This window comes from Chanodichthys erythropterus, chromosome 20 (genome assembly GCF_024489055.1).
Source record: "Chanodichthys erythropterus isolate Z2021 chromosome 20, ASM2448905v1, whole genome shotgun sequence".
Lineage (NCBI taxonomy): Eukaryota > Metazoa > Chordata > Actinopteri > Cypriniformes > Xenocyprididae > Chanodichthys > Chanodichthys erythropterus.
In genome coordinates, this window is record NC_090240.1 from 19,303,312 (window position 1) to 19,326,475 (window position 23,164).

Sequence of the window (23,164 nt, forward strand, 5' to 3'; positions counted from 1 at the left end):
TAATGACTTCAGGTCTGATGTAACTTTCTGTACTTAGAATGTTGAACAGATGTAAATGTGCAAAGATTGCACAATCAATATAAATGCTGGTGAAGTCCATAACTGATGTCTGTATGACCTGTGAGACAAACTCAGGAGTGTGAAAATGTAACACTGTGTTGGCCGTGTGTAGAGACGACGATGCCAGGCACCGAGGGGCCGAAACATGATCCCGTATGCCAACACACTGACATGAAAAGAGAGCCCGGGCAGAATGGTGGTGACCAGTACCAAAAGGCATGTTAGCCAGTGAATCTAAAAAGCATATGTAGTTGAGTTATATTACACTTTATTGCTGGATATGAAAATCATTATGGGCAAAAATAAACAGGCTTTTGTAATTTAGTTCTCATTTGCTTATTTAAGTCATTACTGCCATTTAAGTTGACTGATAATGGATGAAAGGAATATTATATGTGTGTGTGTGTGTATGTATATATATATATATATATATATATATATATATATATGTATAATTACACACAATATGAAAACACGTTATGAATAAATTAGTCCATTATTGAGTCAATTTAAAATGTACACCTTATAATTTAAGTATACATTTTACACACACTGCTCTTTACTGGCCTCGGAGTGTTAATGTCCTAAGGTTTACTGATAATGAGTCAGTAATGTGAGGTGTGTGAGTGTGTGTGCACAAGGATATTGGTGTATGGGGGGTGGTGGTGGGGGGTGCTGTCACCTGTTAGTGAGATACAGCAAGCCAACCATTCCTCTGTTCTAAAATAAAAAAGCACCCAACAACCTTCTCTCTCTCTGCATATGCTGTTTGTCTGTCATCTTCAGTCCAAAACAGGTGTCTCACTGGTTCTGGTTCTGAAAACTGACCCAATTTTAGTGCTGTTCGAGTATTTTCAAAGTAAAAAAAAATAGGCAAAGTTCACACACTACCTGTTTCAAGTCCCCTAATTTGTTTTTATGTTTGCAGTACACAAAGGTGTTAAAAGTTAGAAGCCTTCAGAAGGTCTTGCATAACCTGCTTTAGATGAACACACAGTCTTACCTGAAGATGATGTGCGTAATGTCACACTCATTTACCGATTTGCACAAACAGAAAACTTTTGATGCATGATTTCTCAGGGACAATTTCTCAGGATTATTTTTTCTCATTTCACATTTAATTGTTTAAACTGCAAGGTTGCAAGTTCAAACTTTATGTCTTTCCTGTGCGTGAATGCATTCTGTTTGCGTGTGTGTGCCTCTCTAGGAGCCCCTGGTGGTATTTTTCATTTGTTAGGCATTCAGAACCTTTGCCTGACCCCAAGAGAAGCATCTGATGCTGAAACACATGCATAAACTCCTTGATTATCCTTTGCCATATGGATATATATTTTATTTGGCTCAAAGGGTTTTCTAATTATCAGGCCAACAAGAGTCAAACATGGAGGAAAAGTGTCAATTGTGGCCATTCTGGCAAAAAAAGCCTGAATATTAAAATGCAAGTATTTAAAATTGCCATAAGTGCAAGTGAAATTTTTACACAGTATCAATAATATTCTCCATATTTGTGAAAAATTACATTTAATAAGTAAATTAGCAAAAGCTAACATGTCAGCAAAGGAAAAGCGTTCATTTGAGTCTTGGATTCAGAGTGAGACAGCTGACCTGGAATCAGCATACTATAATCCTTCTGAAGAATGCCAATGGTTGTATTTATAAAGTGTGAGAATTATCATCTCAGATCAGATGTCATTCGGACCTGTCTGTTCCAAGACTCAGACAGCGGCGCTGATCCAGACAAAAACCCTTCGACTTGGAGAGAATTTGTAAACACAAGCCCACATTTAGTTTTTTCTTGTCCAGTTTCAGATTAAACCGCATTATCTGCCATAAATGCTGATCGGATGTCCTCAAAACCTGATTGTCACCTAGCAAATCATGTAGTTAAAAATTCAAGTCATCAAAGCTAGTTTTATACTTCTTTGTGACATCACTTCCTGTCTTTTTTTCAGTCTGCACACTCTTAAGTGCCAAACTCGGTTTTATTGTCCATAAGATGCTGAGTCCAGCCTCACAAAAGTCATCTGTTAAAGTCCTCACACTCCTAGCAGCAGTTCAGGGGTCTCATTGAACCTTGATGAGATCCGATGGCTGATGTCCTTTCATTCCATGAAACTGAGCAGGATTGTGCGCAAGAGTGTCCGTAAAGTGTTTTCTAGGTTTCCCGCGTGATTCTTCAGGCATTTCCATACCCTGGTGTCCAGTAAGGGTCTGTGCTGCTTCATCAGAATGATTTTAACGATATAAAGTCTTTTAAAAATATCCTCAATGTGATCTTCAGCTGTCATTTTCACAAAACATAAATGATATTGCAGATTGCTCTCAGTTCTTTACATTGTGTACATCTGTTTCCTTTGCTTGTCATAGCAGTATATCCCTCTCTCAACTCTTCCGATGGATTATAAATTATGCATGTGACTAGTCCCAAAAACTGGTTTATACTCAAAGAAAGCTGAGTTTTGAAGTCCGTCAAAGTTTTTGGGACACAGGTCAAGCCATGTGGGCTGTCACCTGGGAGGTGGAGCTTGTCAGCCCCAAAGTCCGTGAGTCAAAAAGGTTCTGTTGACTACTACTGAGCATGTGCAGACCGTCCACAGAGGATAGAACCTGCCTGTCCGTCAGCGTCCCACTAGGGGAGGAGCCAAGGAATGAACTTTGCGTGGCGGCCGCCTTTTCAGGGCTGGTGGCCAAGCGGGGAGAAGTGGAGAAGTTGTAACCATAGAGACCATACGGGCTGTGCAGGCGGAACCCATTATAGGATCCCTGTGTGCTCTGGTTGGTGGAAAACGCATTATGGGTATGGCCGGGCATTAGGTACTGCAGCTGGGAGGTTGTGCTTGGCATGCTGTGAATCTGGATCGGCAGGCCAGTCTGTGCGCATGAGAATGCTTCACCTTCGGCCCCGCTCACATACGTGGAGCTCCGAGTAGTGGAAAACGCATCTGCTGCGGGGCTGGCAAGTCGACTGTAGGAGTCTGCGGAGAGGGGAGGGGCGTAGCGGTGGAGTGGGTGGCTTGTTCGACTGCAGGTGGAGTAATCGCACACTGGCCCCGCCCCGGAACCCAGGTGGAATGTAGGGGAAGAGCAGGAGGACGAGGACAGCAGATGTGTGTGCGCTGAAGAACCAACACCGTGAGAACCAGCTGCACCTGAGCAGTCATAATGACACATCATAAATATAACATGTACACATAAAATATATATAAAATAAATATATTGTATTCACAATACAGAGATCTAAAGTAAACATGAAATCGATTTAGTCTTAGAGTTAGTTCACCCAAAAATGAAAATTTTGTCATTAATTACTCACGTGAGACAAAAATTAAGATATTTTTGATGAAATCCGCGAGCTTTCCAGCCTTTGATATACTTTATAACAGTAAATACCACTTTCAAGGCCCAGAAAGGTACTAAAGACATCAATAAAATAGTCCATTTGACTACAATGGTTCAACCTTAATGTTATGAAGTGATGAGAATACTTTTTGTGTGCAAAAACAAACAAAAATAATAACTATAAATAACGAACAATTTCAGTCTCCTGTGCTGTTGACGTAGTAAACACTACCAGAGGCCAGAAAGCTCACGGATTTCATCAAAAATATCTTAATTTGTGTTCTGAAGATGAATGAAGGTTTGGAAGGACATGAGGGTGAGTAATTTATGACAGAATTTTCATTTTTTGTGTGATCAAACCCTTTAATTTATTTAAATATTTTATTAATACATCTTTCTGGTCTTCATGTGTACCATGGTTGTGCAAAAATCATATTTAAAGAATTGGCTCATTTTTAAATCACAAGATGACTTCACGATTCATCTAGTTATCTCTTTGGTTAAAATTTTTGTTATTGTATATTCATTTCTTTTAATTTTACTTCCAAGCATTCAAATTCAAGTTCCAATTCTGCATCCTGTTTGCTAGCTCAATTATTTATTTAATTCCAATTCAGGAATTGAATATGAAATTGAAAATAAAAAAAATCTATTATTTATTTATCTTCATGCTATTCCAAACAAAATTGGATCCCATTGACTTTCATTGCATCATCGATTTTTTTTTTCAAAATATTCTCTTTTTTTGTTGTTCCACAAGAATAAAGTCATATATATTTGAAATGACATGATGTTAAGAAAGAAATTTCAATTTAAAAAATGTTGTCTTATTTATGTAATTATTTACAGAAACATATTGTGCAATGATAAATGTGACAGAGAAAACACACACACACACACACACACACGTGGTACCTTGTTTAGTGATTCCAGGGATGTCCTCAAATGTCAGAGTTCTCAGAGAGGGCCGCCAGAACGCATATGACTCAACCAGAGCCTCTAGTCCCATCCTACAACGCACAAGCATTCTGATCAATAAACATGTACTATCTAAAGATATACGAACACACAATATGCGTACAAACACAAATGCAAGACTGATTGAGTAAAGCTCTCATCCCACTTAACAGAAAAGCATTTGGCTAACCTTTCCAATAATGCGTTCAATCCTGCCAGCCATCTTAGTGCTAGGCCCTTTCCTTATCAGTATGTATTTGGGCAGTAAAGCAGAGCAGGTAATGAAGAACATAAAGTGTGTGTGTTGGTGTGTGTGTGTGCGACAGCAAGGCTATAATTATTTTCACATAGCTTTATCGGTGGGATCAGACATAGAGTGCAGGAAGCCATAGTTAAAGCTTTACGAGGAGAGAGAAAGAAAAAGAGAGAGGGGTGGGGGGGTATTTTCTTGCTTTTTCTGGAAGTAATGGTGGTGTTCGGTGCGCCTTGTTAGCGTGGACGTTACCCCACCCCCTCCGCAGTACCACTCAGGCGATAATTCACACAAGATGCCTCAACTTGTTTCGGCCCCAGTTTTATCAGTCACACCACTTGAGCTATCAAGTGGCCGAGTTTGTTTAGCAAACTGCTTAACTTTTCCTGTAACACTGAGCCACGGGGCTCGGTCTAAGTGCTCTGCGAGACCTCGCAGAGGGATGGAGGAAAACTGGATGTATGTGGTCTGCTGCGATTCAGAGGGGTGTTAAAATCACTCTCGTTTAAAAATAATGAGCAGAGTTAAACTTCCCCACTGAGCTTTCGAGTCAGCGTCGTGCAAGCCTTATTTCTGCACAGCCTCCATTTCTTGTTTGCATGTTTATTATTTATTTCTCTTGTGTAATGTGAAGATGGAGATTATTTTTATTGTGCTGTGTATTTTCATTTATACATTTGTTTTTGTACATGGAATAATGGCTTTTAATGTGACTCTGTTTTTATGTTTATTTTGTCTGGGCCTCGCTGGAATCTTGTGGTAGTTTCAGTCTGGCTAAAATAAGTCTTTTCCCTTCGGATCTGATAATCCTTTAATATGGTTTGATAGTTCTGAAATAACTTTACACTGATGTCAGAAGAGAAAGAGAATGTGAAGTTGAACAAAAACCTTTTTGTTGCCTAGAGAAAAATGTAATGAAGTGTCATTTCTGTACTGCCCCACAAAAAGGTAAAAGAAGAAACTACACATTTGGTCAAAAGTTAGATATTGGGGCTCGCAGACTATGATCTATTCTGTGACATATGGGTTTGACTCAACTGCGATCAATAAAATTTAATGAAAACCTTGGAAGCCCCATTTTTCAGTTCCAGTATTGGTGCAGTTACTGCTTTTTAAAATGTACAATGCCATTGACTCAAAATCAGGCAAAGCCTTTGGCATTCCAGAGCTAAGCAAAGATCTGTACATATACAGTAAGTGAATATATTTACCTATTTCTTCCTGAGTCTCTGAATCCTTTTGCAAATGGATTCCTGTCGATCTTCAGTCTTGTTATCTGTAAAAGATCCACACACAAAACACATTCTCTTTACTGACCCAAAGCCTGTAATGTCAAATTCCCTGACCTAGCACCAGTGACCCTCATCCCACAATGCAATGTGTGTGGGTTTATTTTATAAGCTTTTTCTTCCGTATGTGTGTGAGAGAGAGAGAGCATGTGTTGTTTTTATAAGCTCAGACAAATGGATGACATAATTTCTAAAACTTGGCAGTTAACATGAAAATGATGATAAGATTTCAAGCTCTAACTTATCTAAAACATGCTCTGGTATTAATCTGCTATAGCAAACGAAAGCAAATAAATTTCATCAAACAATATATAAAATAACAATTTCTAAAGTACTTTTTTTTCTGTGTTGCAATTTATCAATATTTTGCTTCTGAACTGTTGGCAAAGGAAATTCAATACATATGCCAAAATAAATGTGCTCTTTATAAATAAATTTGCCCTTTATGAGGTGCTGCGTATTCTTACAGTCTCATAGAGGCTTTGATCTATGAACGTAGTGCCCAACTTAAAGCGATTTTATAAAATTATTTCAATAATATATCTAAATTAAGTCATTTATCATTCCAGTGGAACCTAAATAAGAGTGTTCTGCAAGATTATTATAAAAATAAAACATATTAAAAAAGTGTTTTATTTTTCACAACAGAACAGCTCTGCTTTATACATTTTCATAAAGGCTGGTATTGAGTCCAGACTATTCTAAAATAGGTTGAATTTTGCATATCTTGTATCCTAATAATATTATTTATATTGTTGATGTACGTGCTTATGTTGTGCTTGCTTTTTTTTAATCTGTTTTCTTTCTAAAGCAGTGATAAAGCCTGTGTACATTAACATTTTGTCTTGCTTGCTTGGACTTATTAAAAATAAATAAGCAAGGTTTGTTGCGGCAGGCATGGCTTTCCTACATGTTCATTTGTTTTATAAAAAAAAATCAAGCCGTAATAATGTAATCCAATAAAAATAAAAGGTACTGAGCCCAACAAATTCCTCTTCATTTCATTTCAAGAAACAATCTGACCCTTATTTGAAGCTTTTGAGATGTGTAATCAAATTGTGCACAGGACTGTGCATTGTGCCAGGAATTACCTGTTGGTTTTGGTATGCAGTCACCGTTGTGAAGACAGTTTCAGGGAAAGAGAATGCTTTGACACCGTCCCCAGTGGGAACTGCCTTAACGGGCGAGAGTTCTTCACCACACTCCTTACGGATGACGTGGACACGGGGCTGGTACTTGTGCATGGAGTGCAGAATGATCTGGAAAACATTACATCGCGCATCAGTGTTTAGAGTGGGAAACGGAGGAATTACCAAAGCAGTTTTCTACCTCAATAAAAACACACATGCCTCCATTTTCAAAGGCCAAACGGCCCTTTAACTGCCTCGCCCTGGGGATGCTTTCAATTGAGTTTGTTTACAACCCTCCACATTACAACATGTTTAGACCTTTAAAATAATACAGCAAAACAAAATGCACACCGGGCGACAATGGCTAGCATGTGTGTAATGGGGTGCATGAAAAGAGTTGTCTAATTATAACATTTAATTTATTTCAGGATCACAGAGGGAAAATCTGAAGGTCTGCTCTGCTAACTATGTATTGACAGGTTTTCCTTATAAGCCTAACATAGACAAGAATTATGCAGTTTTCCCTCATTCAAATTTACAAAAACATTCATACAAAAAAAGAGGGTTTAAAATGGTACCTTTAGGGGTACAACAGCTTGTCGCTAGGGCAGTACCCTCAAAAGGACAAAGGTACAAAAATTTCCTTTTAAAGGTACTAGCCCAGCGACAAGCTGTTGTACCCCTAAAGGTACCATTTTAAACCCTCTTTTTTCTGTGTGTAGACAAGAATTATGCAGTTTTCCTCATTCAAATGTACAAAAACGAAACATTAACATTCAGTAAATCACTCTTGGACACATAATAAGAGATTCTCTCACATGGCCTTGGTCGTCGAGCTCATTATTGGTCAGTTTGAGTTTGTCGAAGCTTATAACCTGCCGCATCCACGTCTCACCGGAAGCAGGCGAGTCAGGATGGATGTAGACGCGCGGAGGGACAGGAGAGTCGGCGTTACCCGCTACCATCCACTTCGAGCTGTGGTAGACGTACCTTGGAATAGAAAAAAATGAGTCAGTGTCATTATTTAATGTAAATTTTAGACGACTCGACTTTTAAAAGCAATATCTGTCAGTAAAGTTTTAGACGAAATGTATTTGAGTTTCGTCGCGCGCAACGCAAATTTCTTGTGGTGACTCTAGCACTGTTAGCAAACCGTCTCCGACCTTAAAGACTCCATCCGCAGTCTGTCTTTACAGCTGTACAAAATGTTCAGATACACAGAGCAACCCGCCATCAACTAAAGCGTTATGAATTTGTTTTGACTGCAGTTGTCTCATGACCTTCAGGTCCACGAGGTCAAGCTCCCAAAAGGGCATCGCAAAAGGCCGGACTGAACAAGTCAACAAAGTCCCGGAGTGCCATTTGTGGAGACGGTTAGTTCAAAATGCTCAATATTATGTTTTGCACATTTTAGACTGTTTCTATCATTTGTCAGAATCAATAGCCTACAACAGGCTGTCCTGCAGCGGCCAGTTGGGAAGACAACTTTCGTAAATTGCTCACCTGTACCGTTTGTTGTCGACAGGAACAATATCCATCGCAATATAATACTGTTGATGAGGATCCAGTCCTGCAATCTTAACCCTCATCGCGGGAAACATTCGCCTGGGATAAAATTACATTTCATATTAATATTTTCATTAGGACTACATAATAATGAGGCAATCCAGAACTGCAAAAGAAAAAAATTCCCAGATATAATATATATATATATATATATAATATATATATATATTTTTTTTTTTTCAAGTCAGGTAATTTAAATAAATTGTCAGTCTAAATAAATACTACACATAAAAGTAGCTGTAATGCACAAAAGCAGGCTTAATATAATATAAAATTCATCAAATGTTGAAAAAAATAAATAAATATAGTATTAAATATCTGGCATTTTCGTCCAAATCACTAGTTTAATTCAGTATTTAATTCCCAAAGTCCATATCTGAAAGTAACCGCATTTACCATCCCTGAAAAGAGACTGTCTGGATATTTCAGCCATTTAATTCAGACTTTGGTAAATGCGTTTTGGATTAAGAATTCATGTTTGGTTGCATTAAAAATAAAAACAAAACGAGTCATAAAGAAATAAAATAAAATAAAGAAATTAAAACGAGTCATATATAGCGTATTTTACTATAAAAGAAATGAGTGTCTTTATGTTACCACTTTTTTTTCAAATGTAAATATTGAATATGGTGATTTTAGCCAATTATCATTAAATATTTTAACACTGAAAAGCGTGTTTTTGTGTGATGCACCTGCCGGCTTTGGTGATGATCATTTCGGTTCCTATCTCGTGGAAGCGCTTCCATAAGTCTGAGCCCTGCAAATCCACGCGCATCTCCTCTCCGGAGCTCGTGCCTGATTGCGCGAGGAGCTGCGCGCCCTGGGGTGCAGGCTGTGGGCTATCCAACAACACGTCCTCAGACTCCGCTGAGAAAGACAGAAAGAGTTGGTCTTAATGATTGCATATTGTAACAGTCTGTAGAACCCTTTTTTATTTAACACTAGCCTATTGTTAGTGCAAAAACGAGCGATGATGTGACATGCAAAAGTGTTTTGCAATGATTTTCTGTATCGTATTGTCTGCCTGTATTTACAAACTATGTTTATAATTTTTAATTGAATGCTGTTAAATATTACAATGCAATTATAAATAGCCTACATTTCCCCCATTTTTTGTTTTGACTCCATATCCGTTATGGAATTAAGAATTTAACTCTAGAATTTGTGATGCATTATCGAGATCATATTTTATTCAAGCTCCATTGTGAAAATATATTTTTTTTCTTTCTTTCTTTCTTTCTTTCTTTCTTTCTTTCTTTCTTTCTTTCTTTCTTTCTTTCTTTCTTTGTTTTTTGTTTTTGCAAGTAGGCCTATTTAGGCTTTCGTGATGGCAAGTTAATTTGATTTGTGTTTATGATTGTGGCCAAACTCATAAACACAGAATAGATTAGTCAGTCTCTTAGTGCCCATATTTATGAGGCTCATAACTGTGTTATTTTGTGTTTCTATACTGTATTTTTCGTCTTTGTCACCCTGACTTCACTCAGTTACACGTCTAAATTACAGAGGCATATTTACTTAAGAATTTATTGATATTTTACAAGATTTTCTTAGTGGAAGACTGTCTTCTTTAATGTAATTATTGGTTAGTATTTATTTAGCAGCCTATTATTATTTACAAAAAAAAAAAAAAAAAAATACAGGCTACAAACTAGATGAAATACAGAATAACATTGTCTATGACCGTGTTTCTTTTCATCCGAGATAATTACAAATATAGATTTAGACTACTTTATATTTGTGGTTTGTTTCGTGCGTAACTATTTCTGAGCTTTTTAGTAATTCAAGTAGTCTACTTACGGGATTCGTCGCTTGCGCAGTCTATATCGCAACTCCTGGTGCTGGGACAAGTTCTCCTAGTCTGGGGTTGCGGACTTTCTGTCAGGCTCGACACCTCGTTTACCTCCTCAAAACAGTTTTCGTTGTCCTCCTCCAGCTTTCTTTTTTTCTCCGTGCCAATAAGCGCTTCTACCGAGAATGCGTGCGCTTTGAGGCTCATAGTACACGGTGACCGTCGTTTCTCAGCCATGGTTACAAACCTAGAAGACAGATTGGCCGAGGACGAGAAGTTCACCAGAAGTGCATTTGCAACAGCACTTAATCTAGCATTCCTTGAGTCAGAATAGTCCACTTCAGTAGCTAATTACCACGGGCGATGTGACAAAGACGCTGAAAACGAAGCGACAGACTATTTAAAACAGTCTCATCGGTCTGTCAACGCGCACAGACACCGAGGCAGTGGCCGGGATTCGTTAAAGTGCCAATAACCAGGGCAGAAGATGGGCTGGGCTGCCTCACGTCAATCACCGGCGCTCTCGGCCAATAGGCGCGCTGCGTTTCGGCCCCTCGTGCGGAACGTTCCGCCCATATGTGGTAAAGCGGCCTGGCTGAATGAATCATCTCTCACTCACTGAGCTCCAGTCATGCTCGCGGCATTGCGATCATTTTCACACTGCGGCTGCACATACTCCACATGCTTCCGCATTACCTCCGCACTAGCCCTCGTGAGCCAATCCTGTAGAATTATTACCAAATCTACGCCTGTATCTGCGCGTGAGGCCCAGTAATAAGACATGTCAAACTAACCTGACTTGAGACTTGCAGTATACAGTTTCTAAATACAAGTCCCCAGGAAGCACTCATTTTTACTACGAGACACAATTTCCTGGTACAATAAGTCAGCCAAAAAAAGGACATATTACTGTTAATTGTATACATTATTGAAAAAAAAAAGAAACGGCTGAATGCAAATTACGATACAATTTTTTAAAGAAAGATAATGTTTGCATTTATTGATATGCAACAATTTATAAATATAAATTAGACATTTTACAAGGCGATTATAAATACCCTTCAGCTTTAAATAAGGCATTTTCTTTAAATAAACATTAAACATTTTTCTTTAAATAAATATCGACGGTATTGCTGTTTGTGTTTCTTGGTTTTACTATCGTTATTTACTTAGGCTATACTGAATTCGAGAGGAAAAACTAGCCTATTTCAAATGGTTTCAAATAAGTTTTTTATTTTTTATTTATTTGCTCATGAACCAATTTGTCTTACCTATTTTAGCGAGATGTTTTTTGCACAGATAAACACATAAGTCGCGTAAATTATCATGCTTTTATATGATTCGATCTTTTAAACCCATGTGATTTTTAGAGCATCTTGTGGATTTTATGTAGCCAATGTACAGTGCCTTAATATTCCCGCCGTTTGAAACGTGTAAATTATTGCTCTGCCATTGGAGAATTCGTGCGCCACGCGCATGCAATGAAACTTGGAGAACATACACAGTTTCATTATAAAATAATATTACAATTAATACAAATAAAAAAATAAATGTCCAAATGACAGTCGTCACTTTATAAAGTCTAATCTTTAAAAAAAAAAATCATACAAATTGTATAAGGCGTAGCCTACTATAGTCATTCATTATTGATCAATTGAAGAAAAATATATGTACAGTTTTAATAAACAGTTGAGTATTTCCATGTTACCACACACTCCAGTGAGTTACCAGCAGCAGCTGTCTTAATTCACTCTTCGTTTATAGTTGATGTCACTTATGGATAATAGCCTGCATTATTTTCTAATTGCAGTATGTCTGATGAAGGCCTTGACAATGGCCGAAACATTTTAAACGAATAAAATCCAAACTCTAGTCTTTTTTTCTCGAGTGTGTGTTGCACATTGTCTTCAACTGAGATGAACATTTGAACATTTTTTGTTGCACATCCTCTTCTGTTGATTGAGCATCTCTTTTTAACTTTTTTTTTTTTTTTTTTTGCCCTTCACAATATAATGTGTAAAGCATGAGGAATAATGATTTGTTATGTCTAAATGTGGCGGTAGACATAATCTAACAACTCAGCATTTATTTTTTAGAAATTACATAAAACTTATATTTAGAACTTTTATTTCAGTTAATGGGGGCTAATGATTTATTTTGAATAAATTACACAATGATTTAAAATTCAGCCTTACTAAATACTTTGAACCTGATTGGTCTGGGCTGCCCATGTAAACGTTTTAGTCGATAAAAATTGAGTCCATTTATTTAAAATGTGTATTTTTCAATAACATTTTAGGTTATTAATATTACCAATGATGGTTAATATTATAGGTAAGAGGTTGCGTTGAGAGCTGCACCTGATGTTAAAGAGTTTCATTTTGAACTAAACTTTGCACGAGGCTGACCATTTAGTGAAAACTGTTTACATATGGAAAACAAAACCTGTAGGCTAGCTACACTTGACTTTGTAACAACCTTATTTATTATTATTTGTACAATGCATTATTAAAGAGATTTAACTGATTATGCCTACTTATATTATTTCGAGGTCTGTTATAATAATTAGCTTTGATTATTTTAACAAATTATGAAACAATTTATCCTGTTTATGTGCTTTATTATGACGACTGTATCACAATATGATCACAATAATACATCCTTCACCTAATTATAATTATAATAATACCAATTTGGACGTCTTAATTGGAAGCAAACGAATACACTTATAAAACGATTATCTAATTAATTCGATTTTCAAATTTTTTTTTTTTTTTTTTTTTGTAGGCTATGTTGATTTTGAATATATAATTTGCAACAAGCGTTTATATATTTTGAATTTCTATGCCATTATGCTGCTTTTATATTTCTACCTAATGTACTACATTTAAATGCTTTAATCTTTTTGTAATAAGCTGATCGCAGCCTGTTAAAAAAACTTTAGCCTATTTTTTTGTCCTCCAGTTTGAATATGTGTATTTTTCTGCAAACCAGCATATCCTTTATTTTTATTAATTTTTGAGCATACTTTCGTTCATGTTTTTCTTGCACCTTTAACGCACGTGTGGAGTTAGTTCAATCACGCGCCTAATAATAACGGGCCTTTTCAGCTCATAATAACAATAAAGAAGAGGAAATGCTGCATGCGCTTTTTTATATCTCGCTGCTCGCAATTAACACATTTCTGTGTGATTAACTCGGCATTGCATAACTAAATTTAGGCTTATTTATAATTGCATCGAGCAGAATATTTATTTACGAACAATAAATCAAATGAATGTGTTCCTTTTTGTCTCTTGTGACGCATCAGTGAAAATGATGTGTGCACTGATTGCACAGATGAGACTGCACTCATGTGTAAAACGCGTTTGTTTACTAATCCTCGCTCTGTAACCTCTGGCATCACTGGACTCAAACCATGTCGGCTGGTTAAACTTTAGAGTCGGAATTGCTGTGTCTGGGCACCATATTGTTAACAGTTATTTTGCTAGTGCTAATGGCCGCGTGGCAGCCAGCCAAGGGCTTTATAGCGGAAGTGGCAGCGCGAGGAACGCGGGTATATGGGAGGAAGAAAAAACTATTAAGAAAAAAAATCCTTTGAAAGAAGGACTAGAGAGACCCCATTGCGACCCACTGCTGCCACCGTTATGTGTGTGTGCAGATATGAGAAAAAGGCCGATCACAGAACCGGTAACCTGCGGTTAAATGTTTGAGGGCACTGAAGCATCCTCACTCCGCCTCAAATGAAACGACACGCCAAACCATCCGTGACCCACAAACCCATTCATAAAGTTAATCTCCCCGTGAAAATGCGGTATTTCTTAACGTGCACCATATACCCTGATGCATTTACCGTATTTATGACAGTCTTTATGGGGCGGCGCGGACAGGGACCCCCAGCGACTCTACCGGTATTGACATTGGATTTCCGCGCTGAGCGTTACGACCTGTCACGCGGGGGTGTAGCGAAACACGCGTGGGCAGAGGTCAACTTTGTTTGTGTGACAAAAATATTAAGGGCAAGGAAGCTGAGCTGGCATGAAATATATCCTATCGTTGTCATTTCTTGCAGCCCAAAAGGTGAAAAAATGATGGGGATAATTTAGTCACACAAGATTTCACAGGACAAGTTAATATTAGACTGTTTATTAGGATGCCCCTGTTAAAATAAATCTGGCTTGCTGGCCTTTGGCCTCTCAGTCTGACCAGAATCCCCTCAAAAAACTGCTAACAGACCAGATCTAAAACGTGCAAACCAGCTGAATAATATTTAAGGCCTATAGTTAAGCTATTCTGATTCTAAATGCTTTTGGTTTTGTGATCCATTCTTATTAGTCGCTGTCTTTTTCATCTTAACAATATGTTAAATGGATGAATGAATGCATTACAAATAAGAAGGGATGGATAGAAATAATCAACAGGCTCTCTGGAGTTAAAAGTCATTTTGTGTTGTTTTAATTATTCATGTGGTTTGATTGGTTCAAAAAGAAAATGTTTTCTCTCTTTAAGGATTGTAATAGTTATCCCTTTTTTGGTTTGCTTAGATTCTGATTTGTTGAATCTGTAAATTCTTTCCCCAATCATTAAAGCCACTGGTTTTGTTGGTGACAGTGTTTGAGGGCTGTTGGCATCTATGTTTTTGGGAAAGATTGATATATTTTACTTGAGACTGGAGAAAATGGTGGTAGTTTCTCATTTTAGCCTCTAGAGGGTGATGAAATGGTTTCTCACTCTGTAGACCCACAGCAGGGAGCGTGAGCATCACTCAGAGGGTCTCCATTCCTCTTGGGACAACATTAGCACTGGACGGATGAAGTACCAGAGAACTACTCTCTTTTGTAGAGCACAAGGAAGGGAGAAAGAGGAAGTGTTGAATAGAGAATAGGAAAGAGATCGTAGGTCAGATTGGGGGGAGAAGAGAATAAAATGAAAAGTTTAGAAAAAAGTAGAGAGCAAGCAGGTGTTTTTTATGAACTCTACTCTCTTGAGAAAAGATAGTGAAAACGATTTAAATCCAAAAGCAATAAAATCATGAATGAGTGAGCCGCTCAGAGGAAATGACTGGGGAAAGTAGAAGGAGGAAGAATAAATAAGGAGCAAAAGACAAAAGACACGTTTTCTTAGAATATGCTGAATGCGCTTATAATTTGGAGGAATGAATTTTTAAACTTATTGTTACAATTTATGGGTCTCGTTATTTAGAAAAGATTTGCAGCCTTTCTGTATGCAAACCAAGATCAGAAGAACATCAGCCGAAGGTAGTCATTTTAAAATCAATTCAATTTAAAGAAGAAATAAATACCAATATAAACCAATATATAGGTTTGCTGCATGAGAAAAGGTTCTTCCATCTGCATTGATTCTTATTATTAAATGTTTTATATATATATATATATATATATATATATATATATATATATATATATATATATATATATATATATATACATATATTATATATGGAGAATACAATGCAGCGTTGATTTAGTATTTAAACTAAAAAGTGAAAGGTTGTTCCTATTTTAGAAGCACATATATACTTCAGTATGTTAAGTGTGTTTTATGTGTTTCATGCTCTCACACACACATGCATAAGCATACCGACACACAGCAAGTCTTATTTTAGACATTTTAGAGTGTGTAATTGAATGTAATGGTATACTACTGGACTTTTGGAAGAAACTAGCAAAAAAGACCAAAGAGTTGAGAATTACTGAACTGGTACACACACAAAACATTCCTCCCTCCAGCGATCCATCAGCTATCATGTTTTGTCCGTCAATCTTTCTTTAACAGTTCATTAACACATATACACTCACACACACTCTGTTGTTTCATATTTAAGGATGGGTTGCTCTATCCCATGCTCCTTAATCGCTGCGGTATCCCCTGGCCGGGTATGGTTTTAATATACGTATCTGTGTATAGGACTAATAGAATTATACTGTGTCTGATGTCTTCTCCGAATTCACAAGGGCATCCTGCCTGGACACCTGCAATAACACCGCAAGGACCTACTGAAAATATCCACTGTCAGGCAGCCGCAGGGCAGCCCTATTCCGGGACCTGGACTGTTTGATATTTTATGAATGGGAGGAGAGGATTGAGGAGAGGAAAGGATGAGAAGATACTGGGGATTAAAGAAAGAAAGAGAGAGAGAGAGAGAGATCACACGTGTGCTTATGTACACACAAACGTTGTTTTCTCTTCCTTCAGGTTGTCATCAGAAGGGCTCTCGCACAGCACACATATGGAACACTTTGAGGAATCTGACTCATTGTATTTTAAGGGCACATGTGTAGGTAGTGAGTGAGTGAGTGTGCGATGAGGCTGGATTCCACAGACTGACATGCTGTGAGGTTCATAATCTGGGATTCAGAATATTGTTTTAGGATTTTGAGAAAATTATGAATTCAGATTAGTGTTTCTGAACAAATCAATTGAGTGAATGATTCAATGAATCACTCAAAAACAGTCACTTGTTTCCCCCCTAAGTGAATTCATGAGAAAATCTGTGAATGATTCAGTGACTCACTTATAAAGATAGAATTATGAGAGAGTGTACTACTATCACTATTTTGGCTATATACAGCTCTGGAAAAAATTAAGCTTGGAGTGGTCTCTTAATTTTTTCCAGAGCTGTATGTTATTTCAGATTCAGTCCATCAGTTGTTTTTTTGTTTGTTTGTTTGTTTTTTGAATAAATCAGTGTTTGTGAACAAATTGAGGTAATGATTCAGTCGGCCATTTGTTTAAGTGTTTTTGAACAAATCAATGAGTCACTCATAAAGACAGTCACTTGTCTCCACCTACTGGTGTAACGATGTTACCTTCAGAAAGAGTCACTGAAAAATCCCCAAAATGTAAAAGCAGAAACATTTTCAATAGTCTCAGACTTTTGGACTCCACAGTATGTTGTAAAGTCTTCTTTTATGATTGGCCCCAGAAACTGAAAGAGTATTGAAGTGATTAAGTGAGTGAGTATGAGATGTGTTGTATTGTGAGTCATTATATCTGTGTGTGTGCCAAAGAAAGGAAGAAACACGACAAGAGAGTAGCCTAAGATTAACACGTGGCAAGTGAAATAAAACTTATTTCTTTTCTCTATATTCCAGTATAGGTTCACCCACTACCTCTCTTGCACACACATTTGAAGAGGCCTAGGAAACCCATATACAGACAGGTTTAATTAATAAAATGTAAAGATAGAGAAAGGAACATGTTTTTATTTCTTTTGATTTTTCAGCTTTCCTTTCCTCTCTACAGTGTGTGGAGAGAAAATAGATGGGTGGATACAACTAAACTGCTAAACTGAGGGCTTTTCTCTGCATGTTTGTGTGCTAAATGTGATAAATATAAAGGAAAGGAACGAAAAAAAAAAAAGGAAAAGTAGAAGATAAAATAAAGAAATAAACTGAATAAATTAACAGAAAAAAGCACAGTTGTTTAACTCTGTCCCATTTCCCTCTCTCCCTCTCTCTTTCTCTCTTCCTGTTTTATATGCCCCTTTATTCCCTTTCCTGCTGCTCAAAGCCAACCACCATGAAACCACTGCCACATTAGAGCCTTTAACTGGCAATGGCTGGCCCTACACTGGCATTGTACTGGCATAGCCACCCCAATCGTGCCACTCCACTCCTTATCAGTGTCAATCATCTTTCATCATTCTTCATTCTTCAGCTGTCATCACAGACAACCTTTAAGAGAGCCCATAAACCCAAATCTCAGTTCCTGATTCATGCTAATCCAAGACCAGTTTTTTTTTTAAACCAGCACATTTTTAGAGTTGTTCTTTATTGGGCTGTGCACAGAATGTTTGGAACATTCGAGGATGGAATGGCGTCGTAAAGACCAGCTGGACTGGCATGACTTGGACGTTCTGTTAGAATGAGGTCATCAGCATGAGATGACATATTTCTGCAGGGTCATTTTAAGAGACCAGAGTCCAGTTGTGCTGTTTCATGGTCACATGTGGGCACAAAAAACCCCCGTCCCCTAGAAAACGCATGCATTCACTATTGTTCAGAAGTTTGAGGTCAGTAAGATTTAAAAAAAAAAAAAAATGTAATACTTTTATTCAGCAAAGATGCATTAAATTAATCAAAAGTGACAGTAAAGACATTTATAATATTAAAAAAGCTTTCTATTTCAGATAAATGCTGTTCTTTTGAACTTTCTATTTCTATTTTTTCAATGTTTTCAACATTGATAATAATAATAAATGTTTCTTGAGCATCAAATCAGCATATTAGAATGATTTCTGAAGGATCATGTGACACTGAAGACTGGAGTAATGATGCTGGAAATTACATTTTAAAATATATATTGAAATAGAAAACAGTTATTTTAAATTGTAATAATATTTCACAATATTACTGTTTTTACTGTATTTTGGATCAAATAAATGCAGCCTTAATGAGCATAAGGGACTTCTTATCCCAATCCCAAACTTTTGAATGGTATTGTACACATACGCTTTACGCCATATGGTCACTCCTATAAACCTCATCTTCTCAATGATGCTATCACATAATCAGCCAGATCTCACCAGTTCAAAAGCATTATTCTCAACATGTGGTCAAACCAATGCATTTTTTTTTTTTTTTTACAAACATGTGAAACTCCATAACAAAAGCAAGCATCCAGTTCTGTTGGTGTTACACTTTGTTATGGTTCCCATTGAGTATGATTTAGTCGTTTTTTAAAATGAAAGGAAAGAATAGAAAGTAAGGTAAATAAGTAAAAAAAAAAAATAAAGTAAGGAAAAATCAAGTGGACAAAAGTTGAAACAGGTGGATGTCATTATTCTTAGTCACTGCGCTCATTAGCAGCTGTGTTAGGTTTTAATCTAACGAGAGAGAGAGAGAGAGGGAGAGATGAAGTATGTGCGAAAGATAAAGCCAGACAACGCGTAGATGGTGTGAGGTGATCAGTCTTTACGGGCTAACGCTTCAGTGTTTATCAAAAACACAGCTGGACATAATGAGTCAAAACAAGACCTCATGCATGCGTGTTTGTGTTTTTATGATGCGCATAAAAACATTTTACATATTAGCATGTGGCGGAAGTGATAAAATGAATGGTAATTGAATGTATTGTGTGTCTAAATCTGTTTGTCAGTGCTTGTGTTTGCGTAAGTGTCCTTGTTCGGATTGTTATTCACCTCTTAATTGCCTGTGGTGAATGCTCACTAACTATCTTAAAATGTTGCTCTTGAAGTTCTGACAAACAACCAAATAACTATTTGCACATCTGTGCTTGTCCAACACATTTCACTCGTGGATGTAATCACAATACTATCTTGTATAATAGCGTAATTGTACTCAATTCGTAAACAGCCATTTAGCTCACCATTTACAATTCAGACTATTGAGAACTCACACAGCATTTGCAACTTTTTGAACATCATCAGGCCATGCTGAATCCCAAAAACGTCTGTTTATAATTGAAAAACTGGCCATCTAAATACATATTTATGTCAACAAATTGATGACAGAGTTTTGACCAAATAAAATCCCTATCATTACACTAAGAACCATTGGCATGCTGCTTGTCTAAACCAATTTAATCTGCTGCGTTAAAAAACACAAAGCAGGCTTTTTCCAGCTCTTGATTCCTGCCAAATCTATATACGCCTCAGCACAATCTCTTACAAGGGGAAAATATCCATCAAAAACAAGACAAACTTGGAGTAATAGTGTAGACATTGTAACAGGAACCCTCATGTAAATAAGATGATTTTATATATATATATATATATATATATATATATATATATATATATATATATATATATATATATATATATATACACTCTAAAAAATGCTGGGTTAAAATATACCAGGTTGGGTTGAAAATGGACAAACACAGCGATTGGGTTGTTTTGAACCAGCGGTTGGGTTAAATGTTTGACCCAACTTGTGGGGTTATTTTATTTAACTCAGTTATTGTTTAAAAATTACTATATTGCTAGCTTTAAATGAACCCAAAAGGTTGGAAATTAACATTTATTAATATGTTTAATAAATGATCGTTTATTAAAAATTGAATAATTAAATAATAAAAATGTATTAAATTGCTTTTTAACAACTGTTGTGTAATATGTAGAAAATGGCAAAATCTGAACACTTTGCATTAAAGAAATAAAAAATGCACATCACATTAAAGAGCATTAATTAGAACTAAACAAGGGTAGGCTATATGACACCTGATTAAGAAAGATGATAAAAATTAAATATTGTCCCATTGCTTTCACTCACTTACTTTAATCTTCAGTCTTAGATCAAATTAATTATTTAAAATGAAAAAATAATTCCAGAGGTGATCATGCAAAAATAGCTGGGTTGATCATGTTAAACAAGTCACATCATCTGGGTTTAAGGTTATAGTGTGCAATGAGGAGATTAATAAACTGAAACAATACAAACATACATGATCACTTCGTTTAGATAGCCTGTTGCATAAATAAAATAAAAAATGACACACAAGATATCATGTCAAGTTTAAATAAACTGTTTTAAAGATTAACATTAATTGTAAAGTTCAAATAAGTATAATTCCTTGTCAAAATTGCTTCTGTCCATTATTTTCTGACAGCCATGCGGAGAGACTGGGCGGGGATTTATATGACATCGCCCTCTGGATGTAGATACGATGGCTGGATTGCGTTTACATTACACTAAGATCAGGGGCCTGTACCATGAAGCTGGATTAGCTGGCTAGCCAGGTAAGTTTCAGATTAGTTTGCACCAATCTTGGGTTTTAGGTACCATGAAAGTGACTTGGCTTTTAGCGGTGTTCATCGCCATGGTAACTTACGCTCCACGGCTAACCTGCTCCGGGGCAGGTTATGTTCAGGGTTAGAGATCTCAAACTGAAATTGGACCAATCAGGTGTAAGCTAAGTGACACTGACACACCCAACGCAATAAAGTCACTCCCCCAGTTTCTCTTCCTCCAAATTAAAGGTCATTATATAGTAAAAACAAATATTTAATGATGAAATTGTCTGGTTTTAATGATAATATAATTTATATATGATTTGTATATGATCTATATTTTTATTAATCCATTACACACATGCAAGTTTAGTTTAACAGTTGTTATTAAGCACTTAGTTTCAATGAATATTGATCATATGTAGGCTAATATAAATAAGGTGTAAATATACTATTTAAATATGACTACATGTGAGCTTGTATGTTTGAGTCTCTATCTCTATATATTATTAACCATATAAACTAACTTCACTTGGACTGATAGAGAAAGATCATTTCTTTTATTTGTCCTCTTTCAAAGATAAGTATTTTCCATTAGTGTAAATGCGTTTAAATTCTTAATTTTCAGCGAATTGAATCTCGCTGGCTCTCTCGTGAGAAGTGAATCACAGTTTATTTCTGTTGCAAGGCATGTGATTGGCTGTTCACCACTGATGTCACAGATTCATGTGCACACACTTCACAAACTCAGGATCAAAGCCTGAGTTGACAGAGAAAGTTGATGATCAGCATCATGGTACCAACAAAGCCGGATTGGAGTGGTTTGGTTTTGTCAACTTGAAACTAATCCTATAACCCTGAGTTTGTTCATCTACCATCATGGTACAGGCCCCTGATCTTAATGCGTCCTCGACTACCTCCGAACCAGGACACGTTGATCGGATAACATTCCAATCACAAACACGTTTACACTTGTCTTTTCAATGCGCATGTGGACAACATCCAGATACAGGTCGCATGTTAATGCCAAGTGTAAACGCAGCCTTACATATGCACAGCAGTGTATCAGCGTATGTATTGGCAGTAGCTAGTTCCTGTACTTGCTCTGTAGCAGCAATAACAGCAGCAATAATCTGCAACTACAGCAACATTCAACAGCATGTACAAACCCGATTCCAAAAAAGTTGATAAAATAAAAACAGAATGCAATGTGGAAGTTTCAAATTTCAATATTTTATTCAGAATACAACATAGATGACATATCAAATGTTTAAACTGAGAAAATGTATCATTTTAAGGGAAAAATAAGTTGATTTTAAATTTCATGGCATCAACACATCTCAAAAAAGTTGGGACAAGGCCATGTTTACCACTGTTTGGCATCCCCTCTTCTTCTGCAAACGTCTAGGAACTGAGGAGACAAGTTGCTCAAGTTTAGGAATAGGAATGTTGTCCCATTCTTGTCTAATACAGGCTTCTAGTTGCTCAACTGTCTTTGTCGCATCTTCCTCTTTATGATGCCCCAAATGTTTTCTATGGGTGAAAGATCTGGACTGCAGGCTGGCCATTTCAGTACCCGGATCCTTCTTCTATGCAGCCATGATGTTGTAATTGATGCAGTATGTTGTCTGGCATTGTCATGTTGGAAAATGCAAGGTCTTCCCTGAAAGAGACGATGTCTGGATGGGAGCATATGTTGTTCTAGAACTTGGATATACCTTTCAGCATTGATGGTGCCTTTCCAGATGTGTAAGCTGCCCATGCCACATGCACTCATGCAACCCCATACCATCAGAGATGCAGGCTTCTGAACTGAGCGCTGATAACAACTTGGGTTGTCCTTGTCCTCTTTAGTCCAGATGACATGGCGTCCCAGTTTTCCAAAAAGAACTTCAAATTTTAATTCGTCTGACCACAGAACAGTTTTCCACTTTGCCACAGTCCATTTTACATGAGCCTTGGCCCAGAGAAAACGCCTGCGCTTCTGGATCATGTTTAGATATGGCTTCTTTTTTGACCTATAGAGTTTTAGCCGGCAACGGCGAATGGCACGGTGGATTG

At 36.9% G+C, this 23,164-nt stretch overlaps 1 protein-coding gene across 1 annotated transcript; it reads right to left on the minus strand.

Moving 5' to 3' along the window:
- Positions 1–1,279: 1,279 nt before the first annotated feature.
- tbx18 (T-box transcription factor 18) lies at positions 1,280–10,833 on the minus strand. Its single transcript, XM_067371137.1, has 8 exons — positions 10,395–10,833; positions 9,287–9,461; positions 8,532–8,633; positions 7,847–8,018; positions 6,990–7,157; positions 5,821–5,885; positions 4,315–4,409; positions 1,280–3,209 (listed from the first exon to the last, which is right to left on the minus strand). The coding sequence occupies exons 1-8, from the start codon at positions 10,621–10,623 to the stop codon at positions 2,551–2,553; spliced, it is 1,665 nt and encodes a 554-aa protein (XP_067227238.1). The 5' UTR covers positions 10,624–10,833; the 3' UTR covers positions 1,280–2,550.
- Positions 10,834–23,164: the final 12,331 nt, after the last annotated feature.

What these genes read in the sequence shown, in the direction of transcription:
- tbx18 (XM_067371137.1), bottom strand. Translation starts at nt 10,623, where the DNA reads ATGGCTGAGAAACGACGGTCACCGTGTACTATGAGCCTCAAAGCGCAC. An exon ending in CTGCATACCAAAACCAACAG is followed by an intron (nt 5,886 to 6,989) that starts GTAATTCCTGGC and finishes GATCTTTTACAG; the next exon opens with ATAACAAGACTGAAGATCGA. An exon ending in AGAGACTCAGGAAGAAATAG is followed by an intron (nt 4,410 to 5,820) that starts GTAAATATATTC and finishes TGTGCGTTGTAG; the next exon opens with GATGGGACTAGAGGCTCTGG.